The sequence below is a fragment of the Gadus chalcogrammus genome, chromosome 4, assembly GCF_026213295.1.
Source record: "Gadus chalcogrammus isolate NIFS_2021 chromosome 4, NIFS_Gcha_1.0, whole genome shotgun sequence".
NCBI lineage: Eukaryota > Metazoa > Chordata > Actinopteri > Gadiformes > Gadidae > Gadus > Gadus chalcogrammus.
Genome location: NC_079415.1, coordinates 17,763,765 through 17,780,820, shown reverse-complemented (window position 1 = coordinate 17,780,820; position 17,056 = coordinate 17,763,765). Strand labels below are relative to the sequence as shown.

The window sequence follows — 17,056 nt, the reverse complement described above, 5'->3', positions numbered from 1 at the left end:
GTGGGTGAACTTTTCACCCCCCCCTCAGAGGAGCGCCAACACTTATCCGTCCTCTACGACGGCCCCTCCCTGTGATTGACAGATGGGCAGGTCAGAGAGAGGTCGGAGTTGCTGGCTCCTCTCCAGACCCGCACGCCCTTGAGCCTCGTCCTCCCCAGAGTTCACCCGGCGGCGGGCTATGCCCTCAAACCCGGCCGGTCAACACAGTCCCCAACATATTAAAGTTGAACATTTGAAAATCGGATCAGCCGCGACACACAGACGGTGTTTTCTTGGTAGCGAGTCGAACAGTTTTTCCTTCCGGCTCATTCCTTCTTGTGAACACAGAGCCCCTCCCCTCTCCACCTCCTCTTAACTAAATATGGAGATGGGTTTGGAATGGCGTGTGAAGCTCCACCAGAGTTGAACGACGGGGCACGTCCCTCCCTCCCCCGAGGCCGTGTTCATGAGAGGATAGCATTTACACGGTGACAATAACAATCATCTGGCTGCGATCGGCCCGCGCTCATTGTGGACACGTCAGATGGAGACAGATTAACTCGTCGTTCCAGACGCAATGTGTCACAGACGAAAAGGACACCGCCGGGACAGAGGTGAACTGTAGACGGTCACACACGCACATACTGTCAAACACACACACATAAACACACATCGACAAACACACACACACATACACACCAACAAACACACACACACACACACACACACACACACACACACACACACACACACACACACACACACACACACACACACACACACACACACACACACACACACACACACAAACACACAAACAGACACACATTTAGCCCTCCTTTAACCTCTTTTAAGAATATCAATTGAAATTGTCAGAAGCCAGACTTAAACCGATTTGTAGGATAAATAGCTTCAAGGCAGAATGGGCCTTCCGTATTTGTTTGATATCTCTCTGCGAAATGGCTGTGAATACAACCCCTATAGCAGGTGTGTGGTGTGTGCCTATGGTCTGTGCCTACCAGCCAATGGCGGTCCTTAGTCAGCCTTTAAAGGGTAATTCCGGTGTAAAATGGATTTGGGATATGTTTTGTATGATAACGAGTTGAAACTTTCATTTTGGAGCACAAAAAACGCATTTCGCTTTCTTCAGTTGGCCGTTTTTAGCTGATTCTATCAAAACGCTATAAACTTGGAACAAAGGGGGCAGTGGTTATGGTAAAAACGAAATCGCTATTTTAAAACCACTTAAAAGGCTAGAAGTAGCCAGACACTTCTTTAGTAGTATAATAAGGGTCTTAGCATATAAAACAAGGCATTGAGAAATTTGTAAGTGTACAGATTGTTTATTAAAAAGGACATTTTATACACACAATATCAGTAGATCACCCGTCGACGCCATTTTGATTTTAAGACTCGATAAGTAGATTGTAGAACACAGAGCTTGCGTGTTGCTGACAGATGTCACAATCTCTGTGTTCGTCAATCTACCTATCGAGTCTTGAAAACAAAATGGCGTCGACGGTTGATCTACTGATGGTATTGGCTGTTTCCCAATGTCAAGGAAGCATGCTCAACGGCCGCCCTTTTAAGGACGCTACGTCATAGAACGCCGACAAGCACTGTTCCAATGTTGAGGACACTCGAAAGCCGCGCCATTTTTGCGTCCTTTGTTTTTGAGAATTCCGAGATTTTTCAAGGATGCATCGCTGCATCCTAGACGAGCCAAAGCTACCCACAATCCTCTGCGTTCACTGGGCGGGTTCTTGAAAATGGCAGAGCAGTACACGTTCAAATGAAGTGAAGTTATATTAGCTTTCAGAAATATTTTGTGCCGTATTGCTTTTTATAGATTCATCATGTTAATGCAAATAATCAAGCCTAAAGACCTGTGCCACCTTTCAAACGTTTTTGCAACTTAATGATACGTTGCTATATTTTGCATGGACGTAGCTGGTGTTAAACACCACTGTCACCAATGTCAATTTACTCGCTCACAAGATTACATTATTTATGTATACCTGTTTGTGTTGAATAGGTTTTTTTAGGGTCAGCCCAGCATACGGAGGCTTTTGTGCGCCTTAGGGTGGCGCACAAACATTTGTTTACCGGTGGAAGGGATAGTGCCACTATCCAATGTTGTAAAATTAATGCACAACCGATCATTTGCAATGATTGTAATTTTGAATGAACGTATTTAATTGTATTTTATATGATATACTTATGTGTTGAAAGCACTGGTAGATTGTAGGCATATATGAATGAATGAATCAGATCAGTTAAATAATATATCTAAATAAATACATGTTTATCATCTCTTTCTTTGTCTTTTCCCCCCTGCATAATAGTAATCAACCGTACTGTAAATGTGATGCATGAATTAAGTTCTCAGACAATTTCACTTTGTTTTATTAAAATTGAATGGATTTTCCTTTTAATAAAGAAGATTCGATCAACCGCAACAAAGCTTTTGTGACTTCCCCAAAGAGGCTCCATGCGAAGGAGACATGACCGCATTTATAACAGACAAAAGTCAAATAAATATCGATCAGCTTGATTGCTGCCATGTTTTATTCATAAGCGCACATGTGTCTACAAGCGGACACGCAGTATTAAAAAGCGGAAGCGGAAGCGCTTCCACGCTACCAAGTCGTTCCAAAGTCTGAACGTTACAAACGCTAGGAAGCACTCGAGCTAGCACTCTATTCTCATCTCCATAGGATGCGACTAGCAAGGACGCGTCCTAGCAAGGCTGCAGCCTTCACTTTGGGAAACAGCCATTGTGTGTATAAAATGTACTTTTTAATAAAAAATCTGTACACTTACAAAGTTCTCAATGCCTCATTTTATATGTTAAGACCCTTATTATACTACCAAAGAAGTGTCTGGCTACTTTTAGCCTTTTAAGTGGTTTAAAATAGCGATTTAGTTTTTACCATAACCACTGCCCCCATTGTTCCAAGTTTATAGCGTTGATAGAATTGGCTAAAAAGAGCCAACTGAAGAAAGCGTCTATATGCGGTTTTTGTGCTCCAAAACGTATGTTTCAACTCGTTATCATTCTAAACATATCCCAAATCCATTTTACTCTGGAATTACCCTTTAAGCTTTCCTGAGCCAGGGGCTGGCCCCCTACCTGCTCATTCCCTGCCTGTTTCTGTATTCACAGACGCTTTGGATGACCTTGTCTCCTGGACCTAACCCCCTGTTTGGTGGCTGTCTATTCGGCCCAGTTGGACAAATCCGTGAATATACTGCTTGACCCTTATCTTATCTTATATTGTCTTCAGCACATTCTCAGGCTCTCACCCTCTCCCTGACTTTGCTTTTCTTCTTTTTCTACTCTACTACTCTACTTTTTCTATACTCATTTCCTTCAACTCTTCTTTAAATTATGACGATTCCCAACTGTTATTTAAAGAAACTCCTGTCTGGTGAGATTAAAAAGAAAATGATGAGACCAAACTAGGCCATTAATACGGAGGTTAATCGCACACTAATGTACAATTAGTGTGTAATGAATCCTGCCGGAAATATCTCGTGGACCCCATCTTGGTGAGGAGATTCACAGCCACGGTGCGATCCCCCGTGCATTTTGCCTTCTACGTTCTGCTATTCCCCATTGGTCGAGCAGCGATTCTCCAGTTCCATGATACACGTGTTCACAACATGAGAAATCTTCCTCTTTGGGTTGATATGTGTTTGGTTTAATGAAAGCTTTAAAGTGCCTTATGTTGGACTGTATGGTGCAGAGGGCTTCAAACACAACAATACTGTGCTCCAGGGTGGGTTAACGCGGGGCCGGTAGCAGATGCTGCTGGTGTGTCCTCTTTGAGACGGTGGATAGAATGTCACCCAGCTCTAATCACATTACTGCCCTTGTCAGAATGCCACTTTAGATTTCAACCTCTGGCTGCTGATGACCCATGGAGCTCTGTCTCTCTCTCTCTGTCTGTCTCTGTCTGTGTCTGTCTCTGTGTCTGTCTCTGTCTCTCTCTCTGTCTCTCTCTCGCTCTGTCTCTTTCTGTCTCTGGGAGATTGAGAAAAAAATGGTAAGGTGCCTCTCTTTTGACTATGTGAAAATAGTAAAATTTCCCCATTTCTGAATATTCCTTCAATAATGAAAGCGAGGTTACGTTTACTATGAGCTTGTGTGTTCTTAACACATGTGGGGGTTCAAATCAATGTCAGCTGGTGTTTTGAAAGAAAGTCTGTGTGAGTTTGTGTGTGACTGTGTCTGTGTGAACTAATGTGTGTGTTGGGTTGTTTGTTAATCAACATGCTTCTACAAGTGTGTGCACACACACACACGCACGCGCGCACACACGCACGCGCGCGCACACACACACACACACACACACACACACACACACACACACACACACACACACACTTGTATGTGTGTCTGTTTTTCTATGTACGTGTGTGCATGTGCGTGTGTGTCTATGTGTGCGTGTACACGCCAGCCCTTGTGACCTCTTAATATCACATCACATGTCGGGCTTCATTCTTGTCTGCATCTGAACCTCCATCATGTGCTTCCTCAGCCAATCTGTCACACTCCCCCCCCAGTCGGGATGAGGACGTCTCTAAAGCGTAGCCCCCGGGGGGCTTGAGGTGGGGGGGGACAAAGAAGAAACAAAACAGAAGAAATAGAAATGGCTACAGCGCACCATGCCAGACCATGAATGGCATGGATGATCCGCTGAGATGAGATGAGCAGAGCCGGAGAAAAGGAGGGAGAGGCGGGAGGACAGGGAGGACAAGGTTCCTGTTGTTCTCCCTGTCTGATGTGAATCATCCGTATCTGCTGTGTGTGTGTGTGTGTGTGTGTGTGTGTGTGTGTGTGTGTGTGTGTGTGTGTGTGTGTGTGTGTGTGTGTGTGTGTGTGTGTGTGTGTGTGTGTGTGTGTGTGTGTGTGTGTGTGTGTGTGTGTGTGTGCGTGCGTATCTGTCTGTTTGTACGTGTGTGTGTGTGTGTTTGTGGATTGGGTGTAAGGTAGTATGAGCAACAGCGACCGATTTCAAGAAGCATCTTTCTTGATTTATATATAGAGAGAGAGAGAGAGAGAGAGAGAGAGAGAGAACATTTAAGTAAGAAAGAAAGGAAAGGAATTCAAAGCCATTGCATATTAGCTAGAAGGGAAATAAATAAATACCAAATTAACAAAAATATCTAAAGAAAGCAAGATAAAATAAAATGAAAAGTTTGAGTTTTTGCACTCAAATAATGCACAACAAGGTTCTTTAGCTCCTGGTATATGTAGTGAGGGAGTGGGGCGACTATTCAGTGTTGTTGTGGGTGCTGCTGTCAGCTAATGAGAGAGATAATCCCCCTGGACAGCTGGGTGTTGGTGCAGCTCTGTGATCTAGAGCTGACAAGGCAAGAGTGACGCGCAGACAGTGACTGGCACCCATTAGGAGACACACTGCTATCTGCCTTCAGCCTGTATTTTAGTCTCATGGGTGCAGACTTCGACTTGATCGTGTCAAAAACAAATACATACACACACAAACAGATACACACATACATTAATACACACATACACATACACAACTATTTACCGACACACACACATACATATATATACATACATACACACAAATATTTACTGACACACACATAGATATATACACAAACATGCGCACAAAGACCCACACACACACACACACACACACACACACACACACACACACACACACACACACACACACACACACACACACACACACACACACACACACACACACACACACACACACACACAGAAACACACACAGAAACAAACACAGAAACACACACATACAGGCACACAGAGATATGCACACACATGCATGTAAACACACACACACACACACTCACATGCTCGCACACACACACCAATACAAGCGCACGCACACAACCCCCAGCACTTATGGGTGCAGCTGTAATCCCTGCACTGTCAGACTGGTGACATAATGACGGACAGACAGAAGGAGGGGAAGTCGCGTTAGAAGTGAGGTGTCTGGGTGACGGGAAGATGGCCGCCCTCGGGCCACACGCATCATCACACGAGCTTGCCGCCTGCTCTCTGTCTCAGCCGTTGAGCAACGCGTGAATGGAGTTGAGCTGTAAAGAGCTGAGAGACAGTGCTGTTTTGTTCTGGTGTATCCTTCTGTCCAGAATGGGTTCCCGCTGACCCCACGGCGTTCTTCCAGCAGTTTAAAGGAACTTTGTTGCAGTGACATATGAACATACTTTCTGTTGTTACGGCACGTTTGTTTGTATGTTCCAGTAACAAAGTTGTGTGTGTATCTAAGTCATTCTTTGGAGTGTCTGTACTTTACTTGTTGACTTTCATTTTTATTCACCATAAAGAAAACCTCCGATAGGGCTTCTACATCGTGCATCTCAATGACCAACAATAAATCAATTTCGGTAAATAAATAAAAATGCTATCTTTATTACCAAAGAGACTAAACCCTAGATATGCATTAACATAGAGGATCACCACTGAGGTTGGCCTTTACTTTGTACTATCATCATATCAGGTTGCAAACTCACATAATATTGTGTTTATTGTGTCTCAACGTTTATGCTAATAGACTGAACTCTATATGAATGCAAATTGCCCTTGGTATGCTAAGAAGTACAAAATAAGGTATTTTATAGTGAAATCTCTCTCTCCCTCTGTATCTCTGATTTACACACTCACACACCCGGGCACACACACACACACCAACCTTCACATATTGTATCCCCCCCACCACCATATTTTCTCTCCTGCCAAATCATTTCTCTCTAATCCTTTTTGATGCGACATTGCAGCAACGCGCCGCTGAAGATAATCCTTGACATTTTTATCACTCAACCCCTTTTTATTTAGTCTGCACTGCTCGCCTGTCTTGTTTGCTGATACAATCTGCCAGCCTGTGCAGGCCGGGGCAGATCACACATCAAGACACACCCCCCCCCTCCCTAAGGGTGATGGAGTGTCAAAGTAATACTCTGCTCAGTGTTCTGGGTGGCAGGCTAATTCACAAAAACTTCACTGGAGGATTCGAACCTTACCGCTTCCCAGACTATTGTCTGTTGTTTTGCTGGATGTTTGCTAAGCCTGGCCCCCGCAGAACAACTGGTTTGCGTTTGGGTGTGCGATGTGTGTGACACATGTCCTGGTCATCGAAGAGTTCAGTTTTTGACTGTATTTTTTTCTGTTGGTTTGGATACATGAAGGTTAAAGCAGAAGGAGTGAAAGATTAGGCAGCGATACGGGGGAAGGAGAGTGGGAGGACAATGCACAGATACGCCTCAGAGAGGGGGGCGAATAGAGCGACCAAAGTCTGAGTGAGGGGAAGAGAGAGAAATTTTGTCTGTGCAAATAAAAGGCCAGAGAGACAGACATTGAGAAAGAAATATTAAATTAGGCTGAGGTTAAAATACTTGGTTTTCTTACAAATCGTTTAATGTAATTATATGGTGAAACAGCAGAATCATCTTGGAACACATTGTCCTGTGGTGGGTCCGTGTCCCAGCTGACCTGAGGCCAGCGTTGGGGTTTCAACAGCAGTAAACACAAACACCATGAATTGTTTTGGGAAGGCACTCTACCGTGCAAAGACCATAACTTCTTTGTTCTTTCTCTGTCTTATCCTGCACATGTCTTCAATCCCGTCTCACTCTCTCTTAAAGATAACTCTTTCTATCTTCCCTTTTATCTCTCTCATCCTGTGTCTCTCTAGCTCTGTCTGCTAGTATATCTTAAATGTATTCTTCTATTAATCTGTTTCGCTATCTCCCTCTCTTTCTCTCTCTCTCTCTCTCTCTCTCTCTCTCTCTCTCTCTCTCTCTCTCTCTCTCTCTCTCTCTCTCTCTCTCTCTGTTTCTGGTGAGGCATTGCCCTGCTCTCTGTCTGGTCGGTTCTTTGAAATAAACAACACTCCTGCGAAGAAGTTTAATGCGTTAGAGGGAAAACTATTTAATGTTTGTTGTTGTTTTTCTGGCTCTAGCATCAAGCGTAGTAGTTGTGAAATGAAAGAATCCGCCAATGTTACCTTTATGGAAATGATGAATGCTTGTGAAAGCCCAACTCGTCCTCAAACCTAAACACGTTTTCTCTATCTTTACCGCTCACACACGTCACATCACATGTTTCATTTGGGGCACTTTTTCTCACACCATCACACTTCTTGGTAGTAAGTTCCCCCGCTGTGTTTGGAAGAAGTTATCACTGCCCTTTATTTTACAAGTGGAGGAACAGCGACACGCAAACACACACCAGTCCACCGCTCTGGAGGAGAAATATCATGAGGGAGACAAAACAACGCACCATGCTGACAAACCAATAGATCCCCTCCACACCGCATGTTCTTTACCTTCTATTGTGCAACGTGAGCAGAGGACACGGTGAGGAACAGGGAGCATATATGGAGACACATTGTACTTGGTCCTACAATTGGTACGGCCCTCCTCCTGGTGTGACGCGTCATGGTGGAGGAGGGTCTGTCCTAGTTCTGGGCAACCCAAGGCCAGCGGTGAAAAATATCTTGCAAAGTCTCTCAAAGCATTTTTTATTTGTGTTTTCTTTTTTACACGTTGGTGAATAATGGCGCGACATGACACAGTAATGCTAGTTCTGGTGAAAAACAGCTCATCCACACCTTTCTGGGCCAGCCTGTGATACCGTTCCACAGGGGATAGATGGAGGAGGTTCTGTTTGTGTGTGCTTGTGTGTGTGTGTGTGTGTGTGTGTGTGTGTGTGTGTGTGTGTGTGTGTGTGTGTGTGTGTGTGTGTGTGTGTGTGTGTGCGTGCGTGCGTGCGTGCGTGCGTGCGTGCGTGCGTGCGTGCGTGCGTGCGTGCGTGCGTGCGTGCGTGCGTGCGTGCGTGCGTGCGTGCGTGTGTGTGTGACTGTATACGTGAAATATAGTTCTACTTTAACATTCATGTATTCGAGTAGAGACAAGATGAATTGACCCTCAGACATCTATATCACTTCCCTAATTAGAGCACTGTGTCATCGCACACCAAACCATAGGCTGGATGAAGAACGTGGGGATTTATGACTCCTGCGCTATAGAACTTATACAAATAGCAGGAAATGATGTGGGGTCATCACTATGCATTAGTAAGAGATGGATTCACATTTTTGAAGTTTCCAAAGACGAGAAAACATGTGATAAAAAAAACAAAAAACATAAGATACTGCTTATTTCAAACAATGTTTCTCTATTCACATGAAAGGAAGAGAAAATGCTCCCCATTTTAGCTCAAGAGAATCACTCGTCTGATCTTTAACTTAATCTAGATGCCCACTAATACCGTGCGCAATATCACTGCAATTAGATTAGCGGAGGAGACGGAAAATCGTTTGTTCCAAGTGGCGAGGTTGATCGGAATTGATTTACGCACAGAGTAACGACCCATTTAATGGACGCCATGTTCAGCAGAGGCTGACAAAAGCAAACCTACTCTTCTTTCTGTCTTTTGGAGTTTAATGTCATAGTTATCGATTATTGTAAAATCCAGTGTTTTATAACAGATTGTGTTTGGGAGGTTAAATCAACTCAACATCTGATGCGCGACCACCCACAAAATGCTCCACTTTAACAGAATGTGTTATTCCGTTAGTGTGTCAATGAAAAACAACAACAGGCCTGTAGAACAAAAGATGAACACCAACAATGGAACGCAGGCTCTGTTTTCAGTTCTCCTTTTAATTGTTAAAATGAATTCTTGAGCGGTGTTGTCTCCACCAGCGTCATAATGAAGGTTAAGCTTCATGCATTCCATTATTCAAAGATTGAAGAACATTTCTGAATTGATTTATTCGCAGATTTCCAATAAAAGGAGATGGAATCCAGATCCATTCTTGGTCATCTGCTTTTCAGCCCTATCTTTAACTCAGGTTCTGATTTATAATGCCTGCACAACGTCTTAGTGCTGCTGGGTTTATCTGGTTGACTGGCAGCCAGTGGTTCATACCTCAGAAGGCCCTTCTCAGCCTGCTGTCACCGCTCCTTATTAGGATTCTAATATATGTTGATGGAGGATTGTGTAGTGAATCTACTTGACCACCTTACTCCCAGTCCGATTCCATGGGGGGGATCTGAAACAAGATGAACGGGGGGGGGGGGCATTTCCTCCCTTTAGTATGTTGACCTAGGGATGACACATGTTTGTTTGTTAAAACCCATTCAATATTTTTCAGAGATGTTTTCAATAAAGCTTTAAGAAATGTTAAATGGGATACATTTGATTTTGAATATTTCTCTAAAGATGACTGTCTTCTTTGATCAAGAAATTGCCCTTAGTTCCACATGAAAATATATCAGGGCAATGTGTTGCCTTTCAACAATACAAAACAATACACACGCTTGCTTTTATTGTTTTCCCAAGTCCTTTGCGCTATTAAGCTCGGGATAGTTGTTTCAAATGTTCTTGCTTGAATACTGTTTTCAGATACGAGAATAAGGTGAAATACTCCTCCTCAACAGGAAAGAGCTGTTGCTCAGTGATGGCTGTTGACAACGCTTGAAGGGAAGTCTGTTTGACAGGTTGAAGAGAAGACCCCCATTCTGTCTGATCTTCGGGTACTTGGCCTCTTCTGGTATTCATTTCAACCTCGCTCCATTCCACACACTCCTTCCGCTCTCCCTCTGTCCTCTCTCTTATTACGCTTCCTGACCCGTTCATATTCATAACCCCTCAGGAGGTTAAGGCGGGAAGCTAGATAGATAGCGGCAAGATACTTAGCTAGGAGCAACTAGCTAGCTAACAGCAAGCTAGCTAGATGTCTAACTTTGTCAGATCATGATGAATTATTGGAGGTGGTTGTCTAAAAAGTGCAAATACTTATCACCCAAATTACATTATACAGTCTTTTGCCCACAGGTTGTAAAACATTAGGAGTGATTTATACTCGTTTGGGACAGCATGGAAACTGTAGAGATTCAAAGACCCACCGACTTGACTATTTTAGGCCGCCTTTAATAGTTCTTGTCAGCTGTAATTTTTAAGTAGGCCTACTTTAACCAATTCGTTGTATAATTAGGTTAACAAAATTAGCTCATTGCTTGCTCAGTCACCAGGCAGTAATTTAATAAAGTTATTAACCTTCCAGATGAATAGAACCATTATGCGTTGCAGGCCATCCGTCTTTATCATATTTCTAGTCCAGAAAAATAAAAAATATTTTTTTTGCATCTGCTGTGTTTTCGAAACATTGATGACTCTGAACAAGGCTAGGAAATGTTTTTCTTTCAGCATCCTACAGAATAAGGCACAATATATTGCACATGCAATACATTTTCATGTCAACAACAGTTGACAGGACAGTTGATTAAAACTTAAATTATATTTGAAGTTAGTATTCCAATCCTGATACCTTTACATAAACAATAATTTGAACATTGAAAATGTAATTTACATGATAAATTGGTAATTATTATACTTACAGACAAAGACTCTCAGGCTTTACATTTTATTGTAGGCCTATTTGCTGTTATTTGTTTAACAATGTTGTACTAGAAACAGCACTGTGGCCATTCAAAGGACACTGATGATGCAAGGCTCCGCCCTCATGTAAATTGAAGGGGCTACCTCCTATTGGCCGAGCGCTGCCTCACTCTGAAGTGTTCCAGCGGAGACCTCACTCCCGCAGTGAGATTGCGAAGTGAAGGTAGATTCGGCGCGGCGGGCGAAGCAGTGGGATCTGTTCTTTCTCCCGGTCACTCGGATTCAGCAAAGTGGACTGTGGTCGGATTCAACGTCGTATAGAACTGGATTTGTGCTTTTTGTTTCGTGGTTAGCAGTTACTGAAGAAGCCTATACTTTATTTTTTAGACGAGACCTTAACCTGGGATTACAAGTGGATTGTGTGCCTTGACGAATGAGGAGATGCTTTGACCACAGCAGCGCACCAGGAGGAACTATCCGGCGCGTCGGACGCCCACCGCGCCAAGGGAAAAAGATGGTTTGGTGTTTCTGCGGATGTCAACACCATATTACTATAAGGGGCGCTCAACTTTAGATTTCATTCCGAAACTATAGACGACCAATCTCCTGAAAGCTGTCTGACATCTCCAATAAACGATGTGTATGTAGTGTCCGTTGGACACCAACAGGCCCACGCCACCCGACCGAGTCCTTAGATACATAAAGAAAAGGTTTTGGTGCCGCCAGACCTGCTCGTTGACACCTCGGACCCAACTCCTGGGTTGCACCGCAACAGCGCCTGCTCCTCTAGAACAACGCCTGCTCCTCCAGAACAGCGACTGCTCCTCAAGATGTTGACGGCTCACTCAGGACATTTCCTCCACCCCGACTACCTGCAGCCGCTCACCTCCGCGCCCGTCAGCATCGAGGTAAACTCATTCACCAAATGGGAAATACAACGGAGAACTATGGACCTGTAATTACACAGAATTTTTGAACTGTATAAAGGAAATTTGCTTAAGGTTGTATTTATACAACCTAAAGAATATATATATCCCTTAGGTTGTCTATAAAGGCTGTATATAAAGTTGTTTAATATGCATTTAAAGCGAAAACATCTTTGCTGGAAGACTACAAATAGCTACTAAATAGCTACAAGGACATAAATAGTGGTTTATTAGAGATGTCTTACTATAGCCCTTATTGATTTTATTTAGATTGATTGTGTATTGTGTTGCCCTTTTACAAAGGCAGCACAGTAGGCTACTTGAATACAATAAAATGAAATCCTGGCCTAGTTATATTTATATTATGCATATTTTATCTATTTGTAAATAATAATAATAATAATAATAATAATAATAATAATAATAGCCCATGTATACAACTCCCCTATACACAATGTAGTCCCTGGCATCCATACAGTCTTCCTCCTCTGAGTTAGGCCTGAACCCGTGGGCCATACTGCACTGTACTGAACCAATGTCCTCTTACAGCTGGACGCCAAGAAGAGCCCGCTGGCCCTGCTGGCGCAGACCTGCTCCCAGATCGGGAAGTCGGACCCCCCGTCTGCGTCCAAGGCCAGCTCCATGTCCTCCAGCGGCCAGGGGGACAAGGACCCCCCCAGCCGCCCGGCACCGCCGAGCTCAGGCCCACGACACGGCGAATCAGGCTTCAAGCCCTACCACAAGGCGGGCGGGGAAGGGCGCAGGGACGGGCCGACCCGGACCCTCGCCCCGGGGGTTGCCGGGGACAACAGGGGGAGCGGCCATAGCGGTAACCAGCAGGCCTTCCCTGCCCACCCACCGGTCTCCCCGACCTCCGCACCCCCCGGAAGCACACAGCAGCACCCTCCACCCCCGCCTCTGCCCCCGCTCCTCAAACACAACCCCCCCCCCGCCGTCGGACCCCCGGCCGCTGACGGAGACGCGTGTCTGGAGCGGGCCAGTCCCGGCAGCACCGCCGGTGCCCCCCATGGCGGAGGCCAGCTCAAGAAGGACGCCAACGACGGTAGGTTGTCGCGCTTGAGCAGCCCCCACCTGGCCAACTCCAGCCACGCCCGGGCCAGCGCCAACTCCAGCAACGGCAGCTCGGACGGCGGCTCCCACGCGCAGGAAGGAAGCAAGTGCGACCCTCAGGCCACGCAGGCCGGCCTCGCCCAGGGACACGCCACCCCCAACTCCCCCTACAAGACCGGCCACCCCCTGTTCCCCCTGCCGTCCGGCGCCATGGCCTACCACGGCTCCGGCATGGGGGCCTACCCCGGCTTCCCGTCCCAGTTCGTCCAGGGCTTGGATCAGTCCAAGGCCAAGCACCCAAGCTCCAGTCCGCTCAGCGGGGCCTCCCCTCCGTCGCTGATGCAGGGCCTGTGTCGGGACCCGTACTGCCTGAGCTACCCCAACGCGCCGCATCTCGGGGGGGGCAACCCCTGCCTCCACCCGGACCCTTCCTCCGGCCTCAAGTCCCCCGGGTACCCTCTCGTCTACCCCTCCCACCCGCTGCACTCGCTCCACTCCAACAGCCTGTCTTCCAGCGCCTCCTCCTCCTACTCCCATCCCCTCTACACGTACGGCTTCATGCTCCCCAACGACCACTTGCCGCACGCCTGCAACTGGGTCTCCGCGGCGGGCCCGTGTGACAAGCGCTTCCCCACCTCGGACGAGCTGCTGGCTCACCTGCGCTCTCACACGGCCCTCCACGGAGGCATGGACCCTAAGCTGATGTCCGCCATCTCCTCGTCTGGGCCGACCCCGTGCCACATGCACCCCTCCTACCAGAGCAGTGTGGCCTCCATGCCCAGCTCCTACTCCCTGCGGCCGCCGCCCAGTCTGGGCATGGCGCGCTACCACCCCTACAGTAAGGTCCATCACCTGGCCCCCGGCCAGACCTCCATGGCCCTGCCCACCATGCCCAGCCCGGGGCCCTACTACCCTACGTACGCTCTCTACAGCCAGCGGCTGGGCTGTGGCTCTGCACTCGGCTACCCGTGAGACACACGCAGGCACAGCAGACCGGCCCCCTGATGGGGTTGCTGGCCATCCGGACTGCCTTGAGTACTTTTCGTGTCGTGTCGCCACTGGACTTCAAACTCAACGGGTTGAAAGATGAGTTTCATTGCTTTGGAATCTCCTTCAGTTGTTATTTGTACATGTGGTGGATTCTCAGGGGTGTGGTGACCAGTGGATAGGCACGGTGCCTGGATTCCGCTTCCCTTCTGAGTAAACGGGGAGAGTTGTGTTTGTATCCTGCAAGTCAAGGATTCATGAAATCAACCAAATGTTTTGATTTGAAGAAATGTCCGCATCACGGCAGCCCTCAGCAGGCCTTGGGAGTGGCTGAAGCCCAGGCAGCAAGCGTTTTCCTTTCCAGGAGTCCAGTAGTGTACTGGGGAGATTCATGCAGGCCTCATCCTGCAGAGTCCATATGTCATTGGTTGGTTTCATCCATCAGTGTACATTTCTTTGTTACATTTTTATTTTTCTGCTGAGAAGTTGTATTTATTATGATTTGCGCACTTTTGTCATGAGTTTATCACTAAGTTCTCAGTTTAAAATTCTATAAACGGTCAAAAGCTGCACATGGTGGGGCAGAATTCTCCCTCTGGACTCTTCTGTTTGTCAATTTTTATCTGTATAGCAAATTATTAAAAAAATACATTAGTAAATGATATTTTTTTGTAAAGTATGTGAGATAAAAACCTTTTGCGGTGTTATCCAGTGAAAGGGGAGGTCATATTTTGTTAAATAAATTGCACTTAAAGAGGTGAACCTTTGTGGCTTTGTTTCTGTTTAATTTGATTTCATTAACCTTAGTCAAGGAAAGTACAAGATGAATGTAATTAGCTTTTTGGTCTGTAGAAATATGAACTTTTCTGAAGTGTCCTCAACCATTCACGTTTCATAATCCAAAGTAAAGGTGTTGAACAGATTTGCCCTGTTTATCTTGACCTTGATCAGTTAAAAAACAGTATGCATTTTGGTTTGAGGCAAATTTCACAAGGGAAGATACCTTGGAAAATCTCTTTATTAAATGAACAGCTTTATACAAATGTTTGCAGGCAAGAGGCCCCACCTCAGAGGTACACAGTCCACTTTCTGGAGGTTGGAAACTATTATTATCAATCCCAACATACAATTTGTTACTGGTTGTAATACCAAATAAAATATGTTGGACTAAAACCGTTTTCCTGGAAAAAAAAATGTTTTTGATGACGTAAAAGTAGGAAGGAAATATCCGCCCTAAAATGATGGACGAGGTTATGCTATTTAAAGAGTAGTTATGGCATTGGGACACGCACATGTTGTTTTGCAAATTCAGTGTTATTTCCATATAAAATTGCCCTCATTGCAGGTTATGAAAAACGAGGCGATTAAATATAAGTTAAAACAAACTAAATTAGCTGAAACCATATTTTGAAGGTAACAAATAGTAGTGTGTGCTATTCCTCTGAGAACGGGGCCACACACTCATGATATATTCTCTGCCTCAAGATGTTACAGCTATATATCAACACATTATGCTGCAACATGTAATCATGTCTGAAGTGGTTTCCTAACTCAAACAAGTCCTCTATAAACATAAACTTTATGGCGAGCAGCAAAGCAAGGAGAAACAGAAGCCCTCCCCCCAACCCTACCCCAACGACCTGAAAGCCGTGAGCGCCATGCCTTGTTGTGACGTCATTCCTGCGGGGCCCAGCTCTAAAAGCCTCGGGGCTCGCGCTCTGCCCCAGCCCATGGGCACGCTGCTGCGACAGTCGCTCCGGTTACAGGGCTGCTGCCACGAGACACACTGCGCTAGTGGTAAAACGCTGTTTCCACGCAACGTGACACTCCCGACAAGGACACGTATTGATAACCCGGGCTGGCCCGTCGCCCAGCAGACTCACGGCGCTCAGCGGCGCGGTCGCCAGGAGCGGATCCGCCGGTAACACGATCACCTGTCGTAGGCTGGCGAGACGTGTTGTGACGCAGGGAGAAGGGGACGACGGCCGCAGGGTTCACATTCAACCCTGGGACGGTATTCAGCTGCTCGGTAGTGCTATTGGAACAATGAACTTACAGGACCAACAAGGTTTTCCTCTGAACTCTAAAATGAGACGTTTGCTTCTATAGGTAACTATTTAGTTGAGGTGAGGCTCATCTGAATCATTTGACCCTCCGTCTCTTTGGTTTGCTGTTGTAACGTTACGAACTAGCCTATATTTATTATAGGGTTTATATTATAGAGAAGGCCTAGGCTATATTCCAGTAGTCTTCAATCTATCTGTTTTTGTCTTTGCATACCTTTATTGGGTTCATTAACCCTTATTTTAATATAGCCTATGTGAGGATTAACTATTTGTGACCTAAACCCGTTTCCGTATCCAATCAAGACACTGAATAATTATGGTATTAATTATTGGTTGAAACAATAATCGCCATTTGTTTAGTTACGTTATGATAAAGATTACATTTGCTAACAACTAATTTTTTATATCTTACACATTCATATCAACACATTTACTACATTGTCCTCCAGCCACTAATGGTTTGTATTCAACCACATTTCAGCATGTTTCAATATCGGGGGGGGATGTTTGTCCCCCGATATACATTGTAATTAAAGACCTGCTACTGATTCAGCTAAAGTGTGGATTGCATATAGGTCATGGTTTGTTGGTGTCGA

General features: G+C 45.5%; 1 protein-coding gene across 1 annotated transcript; it reads left to right on the top strand.

Moving 5' to 3' along the window:
* The first annotated feature begins 12,121 nt into the window (after positions 1–12,121).
* Positions 12,122–15,589, top strand: znf703 (zinc finger protein 703). Its single transcript, XM_056588343.1, has 2 exons — positions 12,122–12,318; positions 12,886–15,589. The coding sequence occupies exons 1-2, from the start codon at positions 12,241–12,243 to the stop codon at positions 14,377–14,379; spliced, it is 1,572 nt and encodes a 523-aa protein (XP_056444318.1). The 5' UTR covers positions 12,122–12,240; the 3' UTR covers positions 14,380–15,589.
* The last annotated feature ends 1,467 nt before the right edge of the window (positions 15,590–17,056 follow it).

Excerpts from the sequence above, each read along its gene's own strand:
- znf703 (XM_056588343.1), top strand. The coding sequence starts at position 12,241 with ATGTTGACGGCTCACTCAGGACATTTCCTCCACCCCGACTACCTGCAG. Across the intron at positions 12,319-12,885 it reads CCGCGCCCGTCAGCATCGAG|CTGGACGCCAAGAAGAGCCC; the intron begins GTAAACTCATTC and ends GTCCTCTTACAG.